This window comes from Falco punctatus, assembly GCF_963210335.1.
Source record: "Falco punctatus genome assembly, chromosome: 5".
NCBI lineage: Eukaryota > Metazoa > Chordata > Aves > Falconiformes > Falconidae > Falco > Falco punctatus.
In genome coordinates this window covers 13,817,782-13,835,543 of record NC_137584.1, presented here as the reverse complement: position 1 = coordinate 13,835,543, position 17,762 = coordinate 13,817,782, and the positions used below count along the sequence as shown (strand labels likewise).

General features: G+C 37.4%; 1 protein-coding gene across 8 annotated transcripts in view; it reads left to right on the top strand.

Moving 5' to 3' along the window:
* Positions 1 to 15,519, top strand: part of ADGRB3 (adhesion G protein-coupled receptor B3) — a 471,033-nt gene extending 455,514 nt beyond the window's left edge. For 5 of the 8 annotated variants that reach the window (XM_080388812.1, XM_080388813.1, XM_080388817.1 and 2 more), the window contains 3 exons: positions 3,241 to 3,276; positions 10,611 to 10,715; positions 12,666 to 15,519. In XM_080388812.1, the coding sequence (XP_080244938.1) occupies positions 3,241 to 3,276; positions 10,611 to 10,715; positions 12,666 to 12,854 (330 nt within the window). In that variant the 3' untranslated portion in view covers positions 12,855 to 15,519. Of the gene's footprint in view, positions 1 to 3,240; positions 3,277 to 10,610; positions 10,716 to 11,474 lie in introns of all 8 variants that reach the window. The other 3 variants (XM_080388819.1, XM_080388818.1, XM_080388815.1) reach the window with 3 other exon arrangements.
* Positions 15,520 to 17,762: the final 2,243 nt, after the last annotated feature.

Here is a 17,762-nt window from a genome sequence, read left to right as displayed (position 1 = left end):
AACATGATTAGACTAATGGAGTGATGTAAAAAATATTACTAAGCTCAACAGAGTAAGGTCCTCCCAAGGAAATTCCCAGACTGCTGAAGAACCAGGGAGGGTATTGTAGCAGAAATGTCACTTTATACTTGCCCTTCTCTCTATCATTCTTGAACCATCACTGCAGAACCTGGTCAATTACAAAATACTAAAATGAAGCAAGTCATAGATATTATCCTTTACAGGTATTTGTTATTTATATCTACTAACGTTAATACTCAAGTGGATGTCCAACTAATCCTTGAAAGAAACACCAGCATCCAGTCTAATTTTTATGTCAGCTAAAATCATTTTCAGTTTTAGTGGTGGGGAAAAGCATCAGCTTTTTGAAAAGGAACATACTGGTGTGACCAGTTCAGCAGCTCATTTGATGCATGAGATTTTTTTTTGCCCTTACTCAACTTCATTCAGCTGCTGGCTTTTGCTAATTTAAATTATACCAGATGACTCATTTCTGAAAACACTTAGGTATGTATGGAAAACCCCATTTTTCTCAGCCTGAAGAGACATAACAAACTTCATATAAGAAAAAATGTATAAAGTGATTATTTGCATGGTTTAGGCTTGTATATCATACAGAAACTATGAGAATAATTTAGTAAAATGACAACTTCCAGTTGGGACCAAAGGGAAACTATTCCATCCTTATGAGATTCACAATGACTTCGTGCTTCTGCCTATGTTCCCTCTCTCAGAAAATAACACTGCGGTCATTTCAAGGCAATGATGCAGTAGCCAGAAGGACCTGATCCTGTACCTAGTGGTGTCAGTGACAATACTGTAGAATCACTTTCATGATCAGCGTACTTTGTTTTTCAGAAACTCACAGAAACTTTCAGAAACCCCGATACTCTTTGGATCTTTGTGACAGTTGCATACGTTTTGTGTTTTAGGAGACTAGATTCTGACAGCACTTGTGCAGTTTTTCACCATATGCAGCCACGGAAAAGTGAAGCACAAGCACAGAGCAGATGTTTTTTACTGCATAAATTTTAAATAGATGTGTTTGTGATAGATTCTTATTGAGCCCTAGAAAAAATCCTAAGGTAAACCTGTAGTATGACCTGTTTGGTGTGATCGAACAGAAAAATTGCAATAGTTACGTCTTTCTGACAATAGCTGAGTTAGATATATTGCAGTCTGTTAGATATGTCTTTTTACCATCTAAACAGTGGTAGAGTTGTCTGGCTGCAAAACCTAATAACCCAGTTACACCAGCAATATTTTCACTGTGCTCAAGCAGACTTAAGGCAAAATACAAAAGCTCCAATTTTATACATCACAGTATCCAGCAAACTACACATTTCTTAGTAAATTTTCCTTCTCAGTCAGACTGTTCAATGACATCAGATTTATTACTGAACTGTAGCTTAAAAATAGCTTTTTCAAGCATTTTTCAAAGCTAGTCCTGTAAACTTCACCTCATTATCTGCTGTACATATTTCTTCTTTTGTAACCACTGAGCCTCTACAGTGGTAGATATGCTCTAATTGTACCTTAAAAATAGATCCCTCATTAAAAATACGTAGATTTCTTCAGGTGCTGATTTACTGTGTAACGATGAAGGCCTATGTCAAAGGTACACTTGTACCGTGGCCCTCATAATATGAGTGAGAAGTAAGAATTTGCTTTTAAGAATTTGGGCATTACATCCTCATATTTTTCTTACCTCTTACTTGTTGTTTCCATGTTTTCATGATACTTATTTTTGCAGAATTGTTTATTTTTAAATACTCTGTTTAAAGTGTGCTACATTAAGCCAAGCCTTGCTGATGAAAGATAGCTTCTCCAAAGCTTGTTGTTGGTTGTTTTAATTGTATTATAAACTGTTCTTTTATACTGCCTCCCAGCTCTTTAGGCACCAATGTGTTGACAATACTACAGTAACAGTCTTCATATTATTGTGGATTGGAGCATCAAAATTTTACTACAAAACCATAAGCATGTCAGAAAGTGGTATTATCAAGAGCTCAGACACCAAACGTTTTCCGCTTTCTACACCTAAAAGACTTGTAAAATTATTTCTTTCAATTGCAAGAAAACAAAATAGCTTACTGAAACCTGCATGTTTGTTAAACCAAATAAAATCAGTGCCTAATGAAGTCAGTAACATTATTCATCCTGACTTAACAAGTTTGATTTGTATCTCGCTGCAGAAATCAGGTGCAATTTGAAAAGGTTCCTTCACCATGACTTAAAGCCATCTTATCCTACCACAAAAAACAGTTAAATTGTAGCAGCAAGCCTTTTCTTTTTGGGGGGTAATTTTCCCTTCCTTTTACACTCCTTTTTGAAGAGGAATGTCTTTCTTCCCATTCACATGTTCTTTGCACTCTTTTCAGCTCTTGCAACCTCGCTTCTTCTTTCTACACCTCTTTAGTCTATTACAAGCCATTCAATTGCCAACCTTAGGAGAAAAAAAAAGATATTTTAATCTCTTATTTATAATATCTCCACTTCTTTCTGATATAATTTGACTTTATAATCGGTTTCTTTTAGAATCTGTAAAAAAATCTGTGCTAAATTATTTGTGATATGTCTAAGCAATCATATTCTGTTGCATTGTATACAAGTGATTACTTCACTAGTAAATCATTCTTGCTTTATATCAGACGCTTTGAATCAGATTTGTCATAAGTGTAAAACAAAATCATTGCTTTCTTCATCCAGATTGTCATTGCAAACAAACAAGCTGAAGCTATGGAAAGCATAGATGGCTTTGGCTTGATTTTGCTACCAGTTATTCCATTAAAATCAATGGAGTTGTACCAATGTAAGCCTGATGTAGGAAAGAATCAATTTCTACCTATAAAAGTCTAAATCATAGATATGTATAGATATCTGTGTAAAGAAGCTCTAAGTATTATGATAATTGACAAATACTGCAGAAAGTATAGAAACAGATTTATTTTATACACCAACAGGTTCAATTGCATGCAAATAACATGCACATTATGCATCCCGGTGAAATGCAGTGTGGTTTATTTCAGATAAAAGAATATGATACTGGTCTAATAAACTGTATGCAAAGTCATGCATATAATCTTAAATTATCAAGATAAAATCTACAACCTCTTACAGAATACCTAATATATATCTGACAGGAAAAAAAGAATGTTATTTAGACTCATTAGCATGATTTGGTGAATAGTCCCCTTGTTAATGCAACCTCTTTTTTCTTTCTTTTTTACTGCTTAATAGAGAAGAAAATCACGTTATTCGGACCTTGACTTTGAAGTAAGTTTTACTGAATTATTCCTGATCATTGAAAGTATTTTCCTAAAAGTAAATGTGGAGTGTCCATTTTAGCAGATTTTAGTTTTCCAACATAGTAGATGTCATAGGGTTGTTCAATTGATACTGTACAGAACATGATGAGCAATTCATTAGAACTACTTTGGTGCAACTTGTTTGTAAAATATTCTGAAATCAAGCTATCATATTGCAATATTAACAATCATGGTTTCAGTTTTTAAATTCTCTGCCTCTTCATTTTCATCTGGGATTTTTTAATTTCTTTTCTTTTATTTTCCCTGGCTATCTATTGAAAAAGTGTGACACTTGTAGGACAGGCCACATCATTGCAGAAAGTTGCTTTGTTCAAGAGATTCTCAATCATTTGTTCTATCTCTCTTTCTTCAATTCTAATTTACTAGCATATGAGTTTCACATCCAAATAGTGATTATGAATGTGTCAAGTTTGAAACAATGAAGTGCTGCAGTTGTCAAAGCTTATGAATCACATACTGTATAAAAAATCAAGTTCATGTAAGGTGCTTTAGGTTGGATATCCACAATTTCAGACTTAGACCCTGTTGAGTGAGAAAGTTTGGTTGCGTTAGTTAATGACCATTTTGTTCTATCACAGTCAGTATAATTAAATCTCTTAGAGTTCTGTTTATTCGAGGATTTTTTTCTTTCTACCAGAAGCAATACAGCAGTTAGTTTTCAAGGGGATGTTAACCATTTATGGATTGGGGTTTTTTGCATTGGTTGTCTGTTTATGCATATTAATAGTTTGATATAATTCATTATGTGTGTCTCCAGAGAAGTTGAACAATCATTTGCACGGAACCTACAGATCTTGGGCTAAACTTTGACATCGAGTGATCAGTATATATCAACCATGACATTAAAAATAACCCTGTCTGTTTGCCTGTGCAAACAAAAGCTTTTTATTACTATTATTATTATTTGGGCTATAAGCACAAAACAGGCACTTTCAGATTTCAGCTTCTAGTTCACAGTAAAAAAAGAGGCAGAACTTGCAAAATGCAGCCATAGCAGTGGCCATAGAAGCCTTGCAATGATAGAAGGGTTTGCTTTGGTGACGTGTTTGCTGAAATGCTGACCTTCCGTGTCTGATTGTGATTTCTTGGTAGTCAGTTTAGCATCATGCCTTAATCTCTTATGTCATTTCCCCCCAGAGACTATAGTTACTTTAAGTCATCATGTAACATAATGCACTAAAAATTCACACAGTAATTTTAAGGAAAATAAAATGAAAAATTACCCTAAATATGCTTTAGGATAAATGTGTAGAAAGGAAGAAGGAAAACAGGAATCAACAGCAAAATTCTGATGAGCAAGAAATTCTAAAATCAAATTCAAGAAATATGAACAGAAGTTTTATAATTATAGTGAAAAAAGTATTCTGAATTTTACTCTTCTTTATTGAAAGGTAGGAATATCATGCCATCCACGATGAGAACGTTCTCTTTAGTATCTGTGGCAACAGATGCTGAAACATTCTTCCTATCGCTCAGGAGAGCATAATTCAACACCAAACAAACACCAGCAATGTGGTGCACATCCTGCTCTCAAGGATGAGGCTGCCCATTCCATATTTTCTTTTGACTCACATAGTTTATTTAAGAAGCTTACACATTTTTCTTTTCTTGTTTGCAGCATTGTAGCTCCATAGCCTAATGGTTTTAGAAGTATGATTATAATGCAGGAAAACATAGTTGTTCATAAAAAGGGAAAGATGGGGCCATTGGGAGTGACTGCTGAGGAAGCGAGAGTGGCAACGATATTGTGCCAGTTGCTGCTGTGCTTTAGAAATACTGACTCAAGACTAACCCCATCTCACATCCCCGTTTTATGGGTCCACTGATTAAGCCTGTGGGCTTTCCTGTGTTCTTACACATAGCATGGCTGGTCGGCTGAGGTAAAGCAAAATAAAAAAAGCCATAAAATGTTCACATAGCCACCCAGATTCCTTTGCTCAGCAAGGCATCCTGATGAAGGGAGTTGAGATAGTGTTGTGTGGCCAAAACACTGATATCTCAACACAGCTTGACTGCAAAACAGAATAAAGCCTGGAGGTGAAGTCAGGTGAGAGTGATTGGCCATACTACTTAAATGTTTTAACACTTTCTTTGCTTTGTCTGTGCCAGCTGGCACTCTCTGAGACAATGTCCTTCCACAGTTCTGAGGATAACAAACACTATGGATATGGTTCTGAGGATAAGAAATGCTAAATACACGGTATGGATAAGACTGTCAAGCTTGGCTCCCTCCATCCTTTTCCTTTTAACAGTCTCCCAGCAGTCACTACACTCTCAGGCTCTCACACGTATCTATCTCTCTATATCCATACAAGACAAACGCTCAGGCTGTGCCTATCTTACCAAATTAAACATTTAGGGGATTATTCATGGGTAACAAAATGCCAGTTTTTGTATGGATGAATTTTTAGAATGATCTTTGCTGTTTTATTCTGGACCACCCTTGTCTCTCCAAACAGTTTCCGAAATGTCTTTAGGGAACCGGCGCAACGTAGGTACCATTCACAGCAAGCAATCTGGTTGTAGACTTCTTATTTTGGGAACTAAGAGAATTTAGTAGCACTCATAGAGAACATTCCATTCTAGATGGTGCCAGAGAATGGTTTTGGACATGTTTGACCTAACTGCTGTCAAGCCAAAGTTCCATAGTTAAAAAAACCAAGCAACAAAAAAAAAAAAAAAACACCCAAACACCAAAACAGAGACTGTGCTAGTAGGCTGCAGTGCAACACTCACCTTAACATTGACAATTTGAAGTAAAAACAAAGAAACACAAGACAAGACAAGCAATTTTTTTCCAAGGGTCACAGATGAAACTCAAAGACAGCTGCTGCGTAGCGTGAACACAAGCAGACTATGACTGTACTCACCATAAAATACTCTGTCCCTGTTATCATCAATATATGTAGAAATACAAGTGTACTTTTAAGAGTCTTTGCAATGGACTGTAAATAATAACAGTCCTCTGACTGTGTTGGGTAGTGTTATATATATATATATATATATATGCCTCCAGTTGAAGGAAAGGGAAAGAGAAAAGGATGACATCTAAACTGGCCAGCCCTTATCATAGATCTTAAGCTGGTTAGAGAGGAGGATCTCAAAAACTGGGCTACCTGTGTCTTCTTTTCACTTTTTAAATAGTTTACCATTACATTCTTAAATTATCCCTTTATGTAGAAAAAAGGAGACAAACCATAACATGCTGGGTTAGTCTGTAGGCAGAAAATATTTCTGCTACATAACATACTGTCCACTATTAGATTTTGCAAAACACTGACTAATGCAGTCAAACTTTGGAGTTTGTTAAAATTGTCAACATGTTTTACGGCTCTTTTCTTGCTGTTATCAAGGATTAATTTAGGCTCATTCATGCAGTCTGGTATCCATATAGGTCTGGGCATTTTGGATCCAAGCTGCTGCTGGCTGTGGTAACCCCAGCTAAGTGCCCTCCAACCCCAGTTATTACGTTCTGTTTTTCCCTAAAGCTGGACAGGTAGCTTTTTAATGAAGGTTCAGCACTAATAGTTAGCTGTCAGATCAAATAAAATTCATTCTAATTATGTTGAACAGAAATACAGATGCTCTGGAAATTCCCAAGAGGACTTTATAATAGGTGTGCACTGACACTTACAAAAACATACCGGAGAGTTAAACAGTATTGACATGCATTTTAGGATTCAAGATCACAGTTACCTTTAAATTCTATGAGAGGGTCTGACTCCTGGATTTCCCCAGCCATCCGACCCACTCTCCCCTTTCTATAAGGGATTCATCGGATCTGCTCTGGTGATAACATTTATGCCAAATATTTCAGAAAAGTGTCTCATTACCTTGCTCGCCAGGATTCAGGTCATCTCTGGCTCTTCTTGTGCTCCACCCACGAGGGAGAGCAAGGGTACACAGGACCAGTGTGAATACCAGAATGTTGTCTTTTCTTTCCACAGTGCAGTAGACTCTTACCAGCAATAATGCTAAATCGATCAATAATTGCTGGAGCTGTATTCTTTCAGAATTTCATGTTCAATAGCTATTCATTATAACACTGCAAACTCACACAGAAGTTTAAAATAATCCTTTTACTAACCTGAAGGCACCTCTTGAAGAAAAAGGTGAAAAAAAAAAATGCCTGCAGGGAAAGATCCTTTCCCATTCCTAAATCTGGCAACTGATCACACCTATAACATCTTGAAAACACAGCATGTTTCCATTATAGGGCTGGGAAGGCATTCCCCCATCTGTTCTTTTCACTTAGCTGTTTCATACAATACTTGAGAGAGAACATTTTTACCTGCGACAACACCGAAAATCTCCAGGGCAAACTGAATTACATCATTATTATTATTGTTATTGTTATCATCATTAATGCTATTCATAAGATTGACCACAAATCTTCATGAGAATATTCGTGCTTGAGCTAAAGTCCAGCTAAAACCCTGTCATAAATTAAAAAGGGAGCAGGATACAGAGTTATGTTTGAAGTCCTTCCCATGTTGATGATAGCCATCCGCACTCTGAATCCTCTTCTGAGAGCAGATGCTCATCAGAGTGAAGCTTAGTCTTTTCAAAACACACACTTGACATTACTTGTGAGTAGAGGTAGAAATGTGGAAAGGGTGTAAGTGCAGTTTGACCACCTTTAGGTTGTAGGGCATAAGAGTTAAAGAGACCACAAGATGTGTGTCTGTAGCCTGGTCGCCAATTCAGGTGCTTCTGGAGGGGATGCAGCATTAATGGGCAAATCCCCAGCTGCAGCTAAAGGAAGTGTGTTTTCAAAGGGAAGCATGAGAAGCCTTTTTCCATCCTGTTGAGGTCCTGATGCTGCAACAACCATCCTAGTGTACATCGGTCAAGATCTCCAGCTCTGTATTCGTAAAACTTATATATCTGTAAGATAGATAAGGCTCTGTTTTCAACATTGCCCGTTTAATAGAGAAAACAGATTAAACTCCCACAAATACTTTGTGTGTTATTTTCTTATAAAGGAGAAAGAGTTATGCAACAGAGCATATTTTTTCTAGGAAGGAGACAAGATGGTGTTTTCTAACAGGGAATTTAAAAGAACTCTAGAAAAGTTTTTCTTTTCTTCCCCCCAAAAAGTTGGAAATTTAAGTTACTGCACCTTCCATTGAGATCATTCTGTATAAGCATTGGGGAGGAGCAGGTGTCACTGGGTAGGAACTATGGAATGGAAGCCAGGAAAACACAAAGCAACCAAAAGGTCCATAGGTACATATGCATACCAGTCATTCTGCTATTAAGAATAAAATGTAAAGCCTTTTTTTCTGGCAGACTTCCCAATGCAAGTATTTAATTTCTCCTCCCACCTGCTTCTCCTCAGGAACAATGTAATGAACTAAGACATTTGAATTATTCATATTTGCTATTTAACGAATTATTGGGTACATGATTCAGAAAAATATCAGAAAGTAACATTCGCTCTATTTCCTAGCCTTCTATTAAAATTTTTCCAACTGGAGATACTTGTTTCACAGTCATATGTTATTTCCTGATTTTAGAGCCAGTATTTTAAACCACCAAATTTGTTTTATCCTGTGAGCATGTCTCCTTATTTCAGCCAGTAACAGTCTTTAAGACAGAACCTTACTTTTTTAAGTTCTATGTATATCAGATTTGCTACATATTCCTGCCTACCGTAACAGCAGTAGCTTAAAAGAATCCATAGGAAGTCAATTAAGTGAAACTGCCCCCATAAATTTAGATCACCTATCTCTAGTTAAATTACGTTTTGCAAGGAGTTCCTCACCAAATCCTGCAAAATTGTTTCCTTATTCACCCCACAACTCATGTTACATTAATAGGTCTTTAATTGCTTGCTGTATCTCATGTCTCTTTTGTGAATAATGTTGCCAATTTCCTGTTCGCAGAAGTGAAACAAGTTCTCAAGCTATGATGTAGCTATAGTGAGGATAATATGCTTATTACAACATAGCGGTAGAAATGCATGGCCAAGAAAGCAGCCACATTTCATGAGATTTATAATCACAGAAGGCAAATGAAAGATAAAAGTTAAAATTGGCATTGGTAAAGTGTTATTTGAGAGTCAGGCACTGCTACTCCATTTTGAAAGGTACTCATCCAAACTTGGCAGAAGGATTACTTGCTGGGAAGGGTCACACTCCGGCACTGCGTATGTAAGTTCACAGGGTTTGTCAGGTACAACACCAGGGAAAATCAGGTTTGATGATTAGTGAACATGCATAGAGGCTGGTGTCCTGCACCTTTCCTATCAACATGATTGGCTGCTGCCCTGGCTGTTACTCAAGTTCAAGCAGTTACGAAAGCTTAGGAAAAGCCAAGCTGAGCCCATCTGCTGTTGAACTGAGGCGAAGCTTCCTCCATCCCTCCTGTTCCCTGTCCTCAGACCATATAACCATGAATTTGGTTAAACAGTAAGAGCCTTCAGCTTTGCTCCAGAGGTCAGTCTGAGTCCATAGCTGAGAGTGAACTTTTGTTCAGAACTAACTCAGATGGTGGGCTTGATGGCCCAGGCTTGAGAGCAGGCTTCACTCTCCATGTACTGCCAAGGCAGATACATGGCTGAGCACTGCTCCAGCTGTGGGGGCTTGTTTGTCATCCCCGCCTCTTGCACAGGAATGCCGTACAATTATTTTGTGTGGAAAAGTACCCTATGCATGGGCTAGAGGGAGGGTGGGTTCCAACTGCCCAGTCCATGAAATAAGGAAGCAAGTAAAATTGAAAAACTGTGCCTACTTTTGTTAATATGAACACTATTTCAACTGCATTTTATAATGATCTGAATGACAAAAAGATTTGTAATTAGAAAGTCATCAGATTTGGGGCTTTTCCATTTTGGGCCAAGATTTCTGAGTTCAGTGTTCTCATAAAAATTATTCCAGTAGGGACTATTATAAACTGCTGTTGCTTTCCTATAGAAATTAAAATATTATCATCTGTGCTGAAAACAGAAATTCTAGAAAATATTCCTAATGTGCAAGAGAAATATCCTTCTAGGAAACTGCCATCACTTTCAAAATACTTCTAGGCTAGCACAAAACCAGTGTCCCTTAATTTCAGCAACTCAATAAATGTGGGGTAAAAACAGTCTCTTGTACACAGGAAGAACATTAAACAGAGCAGAAAGAAGGCTCAGTGCAATTCACTTCTGTTGGTTGAGTCTATAGGGAAAAGATGGCCCTGCCAAATTCAATTTACTTTATTATGTTGGAGAAAATAATGCTTCTCTTAAAAAAGCCTAGATTCAATTATAAATATAAGCAATTATGTTCCATTTTGCAGAAGGTCATGCATACAAGAAAGAGGCACATGGAATTGTTTCAAGAGTTAAATCAGAAATTTCAGACACTGGACAGATTTCGGGATGTACCAAAATCAGGCAGTATGGTAAGTTTTCCTTCTTAGATATTTAAAATATGATGGGTCCTTAACAACAAGAGTGAAACAAGAGTCTTTTGAATTCAATATATTTCCCAAGAAGACCTCTCTCTGTGCTACCTTTAGATAGCCTCAGAAATTAGAACAACAGATATTTTCAGTAATCCAGCCTATTAAGAGATTCATTAGTTTTTACAACTAGACCATAACTAACTCACTGACATTACAGATGACAAGTAATTGAACTTCAGGGAATACATTTCAAATCTGTGTGTGCCTACCAAGTCCAAGGTTCTTCATGTAGAGAAAGCAGCTTACTAATATAGTTTGGCCAATAGGGCTTTTCCTCTAGCTAGGCAAGCAGATATAAAATTAGTTACTACAAACAAGTCCAGCTAAATTCACCTATATGTGAGATGGTCCAGAAAGTGCACAGGTTCTCTTTAATGCCATGTCTTTTCCATAATAGGTTTATAAATATTTACCATGGGAAAAGCAAAAATTAAATCATCCTGAATTGACTCTGCTATCATCATAATTCAAATCTATACACACACACTCATACGCACATGCATAACACCCTGACTATATCTGATAATGAGAGCAAGGAAATAGTTGATTCTGCCTAATTAAAATGCCTAATTTAGTGTGACATATTTGTTAGCAGTAATATTATGATTAGTAACAATTTTTATATAATCTTATAATATAAAAACCGTATATTAAATGGAACTGAGCTAGAATCATTGTATTCTATAACTTTTTCAGAAGAGCTACTCTCAGACATGAAGAGGTATTAAGCAGATGCGAGGCCAATGGATTTACATCACATCATCCTAATCCATCAGAAATTTGGCCCTGGCCCTGATTCTTTGATGAACCTTTAGCTGTGATATGTGTTATTTTGCACCCAGTTCTTGCTCACTCCCCCTTCTGAGATTTCCTGACATGTAAAGTCTGCGTTTGCCTCCCTATTTGAGATTTGCTCTCCACATAAAGCTTAAATTAATTCAAAATCTCAAAGGGAATCTCAGTGGACGAGTTGCGTTTACTCTGTTTTGCATCGGCACTGTGTTTTTGAAAAGTCTGCTAATAAAAGCTGCCTAGAGGAATGGTGTATCTGTAAGATAGTCAGAGAGTGATCCAGGTACCTAAATATAGGCATCTTAGGCTATTTTAGACAGCCTCAGGTGTCTTAGTCTAGAGCATGGTACAAGCAGTGGTGACACAGGACTCAAAGGAGACCTGCACCTCTCATGAAGGCTGATAGGAGATCAGACAGAAAATCCGAAAGTATCTAAAATGTTGCAAAAATGTGAAGTTTTGGCAACCGAGTCCCATCCAACATGTTACAGCACAAACCATGAATTAAATCAGTCTTAGTCCCTATTGCCTTCTACCCTAGAAAACTTGGCATTAAAAAAAAATAAATCAGTAGTAAATAAGCAGCTTTCAGCCTGTTAATCCTAATATACATGAGCTCATCAGCCTGTAAAGTAAGATGGGCTCTCACAGCACTTTCAAGGACTAGGTTTCTGTGGTTCTGTCATGCACCTGCCCCAGTTTAAAATCTGACTGGCAATCCCTGTTTCAAACCACTCCATATTTCAGGCAGCAAGCTCTTCTCAATTACCTTCCCTTCTTTTCTCCCACCTTTCTACACAACCACTATTAAAAAGATGGCTATTGGTACTGGATCACTTGGCCATTCCTCATGTACGTTGGTTCTTGTGAAAGAAAGGGCTTAGCTGGCAGCTCAGGTGAGGAGCCTGCCAAAGTGTTGATTGTTCACAGAGAAAGAGTCGCAACAGCGCTGAACACCTGCCAGCCTGGCTCCCTGCAAAGCCATCTCCCCTCTCTGGCTTCTGTGTCTCATGAGAGCACGTCAGCAATCAGCCTTACAAACTGAAAAGACATTATTTCATCCTTGGGTTTAATTCTTCTTTCTTTGGTCTTCAGGAGAACTCAGCACCGAGCAAGGCTCCATGGGACAGTTTCAAAACCACCGGTGACTACCAACACTATACAACAATAAATGTATTAGACACAGAGGCAAAAGATGCTTTAGAACTCAGACCAGCAGAATGGGAGAAGTGTCTGAACTTGCCTTTAGATGTGCAAGAAGGTGACTTTCAAACAGAAGTTTAACAAAAACAAACTGAACAAAACAAAAACAAAACAAAAACTAATTAATTGCACTGACAATAAAGAGACTTTGGGAATCCTGACGCTCCTGTCTGAACATTGTGACTACTTTATGTCAGGCTCTTCCTGTGCCAAATGTCAGTGGTTTTTTTCGTACAGTATATTCCCACTAGTGCGGCTAGTGGAGAACCAGGTGTACAATTCTTACCATCGTGTGTTGTAAGTACCCGTGGAATGGATTTGTAAGGTAATCTTTATAGATAAACCTCAAGCAACAATTCATGTTGTAACAGCTTCATTTGGTTTAGTTTTCAAAAAACTTCACCATGAAGCACAATGTATATATTTATGCAGTTTTTAAAGTTTATAACAGTCTGTTTGGCCATTACTACACTTTTTACTTTATAATATAAAAGCAAAGTTTTTGTCATTAAATGAATGTCTGTTGAGCTACATTCTTCATTGCTTTAAATGCAATAAAGTAATAATCTCACTTTTATATGAATAATATATTTCACATCTTTATTATTGCAGTTTTCTCTGGAAAGCTCAGAGTAGCTTTCTCTGCTGCAGCTGTGTATAAAATATTTAAAATGTTGTATGGTGTAAATAAACCTTTGTCTACATATCAGTTTCTTAGTGCATTTTATTCTGTATTTGTTTATCTTAAATTTGCATATTTATAAAGTTTTCTTTAAAAACACATATTGCATATGTATTTGGAGTTTTAATAGTACATTGTTCTAGCTCCTGCAAGGAGATTCTAAAGCATATTAGTAGGTTTCTATAGCCATTCTGCATTTTCTTAGGTACTCTTTTGTGACAATGTGCCACATAAATTGGACTTGTGAGAATACTATTACAATTGTTTTGTTGTAGAAGAATATTTGTCTTGTTGCAGAAAGACAAATAACGGAAAATAAGTTCTGATGAACAACACCCAAAGAAAATGCTAATTTAGAACCATTACGTCTTGTTGCTGTATAACAACAAGAAAGACTTTAAAGATAAAAAAATCTGAAGTATTTTAGAAAAAAAATATCAGTGTGTTTCATATTTATAAATCAAAAGCAGAGCATGATTTATGTTGAAAATACAGTAAACCAGTTAACTGTAAAACTAAAAACAGTTAAATTAAAGACCAAATCTCCCTTTCCATGCTTAGAACCAAAAGTACATCTTAAAATCTTTCCTCATCTACAACGTAACTGTGTAGGGCAGGTATGGGAAGATATTGCAAATCTTCAGGTGCTGGTGCTGTATTCCTAAAAAAAAGTTTCCAAACCTGTTTTGGTTCCTGCTGGATGGAATTGAATATGCTGAAGAGTAATAGATGGAGAGTTCTCAGAAAGGAAGAAAACATGACCACCAATCTCCTTGGGCAGAAAATATACTAGAATAGAGGCTTGTCAGCAAGAACTTAACCCAGAGCATTGGCAGAAGGAGATCATCATCCATCTGTTGAGAGAAACGTACTTAGGATCAGCCTCAGGACCAACCTTAAAGAAAGTGTTTGAGTCTGTAAATGCTTTCTCCAAACCATAATAAGGTACTTAAGTCATGAAAATGAACCTGATTCTGCCTACTTTGAGTGAGCATCTCATGCAGAGTGCAGACTTCTCTAATCTAGTGCTTCAGAATCTAAATCTTTACATAAATAAATACATAGCTACAAACCAGGTATCAAGCCCATTAATTGGTGTAGGTGCCTAGAAGTTAGATGATGTAGCACTGAATATCACAATACATGCATCAGTCAGAACTGGCCCTTTATCAAGAGTCTGATGCAGATGGAGGCAGCTGACAAGGCTGGCTCTACAGCCTACTAACACCACATCTCTCAGATCAGATAGCGCACCAAAAAGCTCTCATTTTGTATCAAGTTCTAATCTAAAAAGCACTTATTTTCCTTTTAGATAAAAATACAACAGAAAATGCACATTTTTTAAGGAATTTCTTCAGTATGGTAGGCATTTCTCAAGCAGAGCATGCTTTACAAAACTTCTAATTTTTGAGACCAAATCAGGAAGCTTAAAATTATATCAAAGCCAGATATAAGCCTTAGTATCCTCGTTTGATCTAAATATAACACAGAAAGTGCTAGACATTTTTATTTTCCTATATATTTCCTATTTAGAAATACTAAAAACATGCTGAAACCCAGTGTGTTTGCTACTGATGTGACTGCTTCATATTAAAGCAGAGTTTGTATTTTGTAAACAAGATGCTGCATGTACTTACCATTTGCTGTTCAATGTCTCTGAAACGGTGCAAGTCAGACTGAACCCAGCAGGAGTTTACAAACTTGTATGTGCTGGCTTAAATGCTGGTAGAGCACCGAGATGTTTGGTGTTACACTACATGCAGCTAAAAACTGAGTCAGAACTCCCTATGTTATACTAGGCACAGACATGACAGGGGCCCTGCCTTTGCCTGCTGGGGAGGGCTGGTGCCACCCAGCATACTCTGTGCTACCTCACCTGGCCTCCAGCTGCAGCTGCAGAAAGGTCCAGGTGTCTGAGGGCAATTCGAGTGTTGGAGGGCCCAGCTAACCAGTGTTGCTGCAGCTGGCACCAGAGTCTATTGAGGCAGTGGAGCTCAGCCTAGAGTTTACCTTGCTCCCATTTATAATGCATGTTCCCTAGACATATATATTAAAAAAAAAAAATACCCACCAAAACTTTTTGGGAAAAGCCTTATTCTCAGCAGTTCAATGCAAAACAAAATATGGCCTGGACTTTTCGGTGTAGGGAAGCAGTGCATACAGGAAATCAGCTGAGCAGCCACAGATCACTCAGATCCATGATTTCACATCCAAGGCTGTATAAAGGAGTTGGGTGCTGCTGGCATAAAAGTGCTAACAAAGTTATTTGATGCATGGACCCTTGCCAAAGTGAGGTTATTTAACCCAGACTCTTCTGGGGAGGCAAACTGTGAATTAGTCATTATTGAACTTCAGCTCATACTCTGCAATATCTCTTGGAAATAAGGAAAGAGAGATTAAGTGCTACAGGGGACAAGAGGTAGAATAGCAGTGCTGCCACGCTAATGCACCTTTGGAGTGCCATGGGGTTAATGTTGTCATATATGTAATGTTAATGACTCCTGATGATGAAGATTTAGGGCAAAATTGTAACAGAAGACACAAACAGATAGGGGTCTTTTCTATTTCATTCACTACTGAGTCTAAATTTTCTTATAATTGGTGAATCAGTACTCTTCTCTGATAAATGTTGTCTTGACACTCCTCCTATGAAAACATCATTTGCTTCTATGATGACAAGGCATAAATCACCTAATATAGTTTTATACAGGATTAAACTGGGGTAGATTTTAAAAAAAAGAAATCCAGAAAAAAAAAAAACATTAAAAAAAAGATAATAGAATCCTCCAAGCCCCAAGCTGCATCAGGTGAAATGTTCTCTGATACTTTGGTTTGTCTCTGTTTCTCGTAGCTGCTAGGTAATGCAGTACTTAGAGACCAGAGTTAACAAAAGGTCTGCTTCCTGCTTGGAAGGCGGCATCCATCTGTCACAGCACCAGCAGTGTGCTTTCCATCGAGTTATACAAAAGGATATGGAAAGCACTTTTAGCAATCAGCAGATGGAGACACTGTATATTGATAGCACAGTTTCAGTCCCTCAGGCATTAGCCTGAGGCTGTGCTGTATCTCTGGATAAGCCACAAGATGCAGTTTGTATGAGCAGACTTTATTTCCCTCTCTCAAAAAGTGTTACAGGCATATAACACTTGTGCAATCAAGCCTGTTCTCATGTGTGGAGGGATGTAAACAGAAAGGTACTCAGCTGAATATGAGCCTGGAGAGCTGTGACTCATTTCTAGCCAGGTCTCAACCAGTGCAATGGTGTAATCTTTGCTACTTTTCGAGAAACATCTTTCTTTGCAAGGAAAGCAAAAGACAACTCACCAAGAAAAATTCAACTGCTGATAAGAAAGACATGACTACTAACCTTAGCACTCTCACTGAAATGTTCTGTCCATTAATTACAATTATAAGGTAAAGAAAGAGCCTTTTATCTGGTTTTGACAAAATCGTCTCTTAGATAGGCTGCATTGGATCATCCTGTAGCAATAAGTTACTCAGATTAACCACACTACAGTACTGCTCCTCTTGTTTATTGTGCACTAGTTTAATTTTATAGCTTATTATTTCTTATGAGGAACAGGTAATAACTTTTACCAATTCAGCTTCCTCTCTTGACTCTAGAAGCTTCTGCTACAGGCCCCACAAATACAGCTTTTTCAGGATTACAAAACCACACTCAGTTAGTTCTCACGTGGAAGTCCTTCCCTGATTTCTGTCATCCTTGTCTCCTTTACAGCTTTTGCAGGTCTGCTGATATTCTTAAATAATTCTCAGTAAAACCTGAACTTATTAATGGGCTCTGTTTGACCCCTGCAGAAAAAGGAAAAACTCAACCAGGAAGCTTCTAAAATTCCTTTTCATTCAATAGGTAGTGGGAGGGAACCCCAAAAAACAAAAACAAACAAACAAACAAAAAAAAAAACCACAAAAAAACCACAAAAAAAACCCTCAAAATTACTTCAACTTTTTTATTTATCTGTTTAATGGAAAATACATTACCATCTCTTTGAGCAAGAAATGGGCACCAGGCAGCTTCTGTTAAGTAATTGTCTTGACAAGTGGACTTTATTGATTTATTTTCTGCTGCTCCTTCTCTCTGGTGCTGTGAACATAGACTTTCTTTCTTAAGAAGCACTCCTGCAGCAAGACTGGTAGTCATCCACAGCTCATTGGTTGAGTTTTACAGTCAGAAAGTGAGCAAGTACTATGTGAATCCTTTCAGACAGAATAGTAGTTTCCCACATCCTGAAAGGCTGCTGAATTCTGAGCTTTTTTTTTTTTTTTCAGTTTTGGTAACCCCTTTC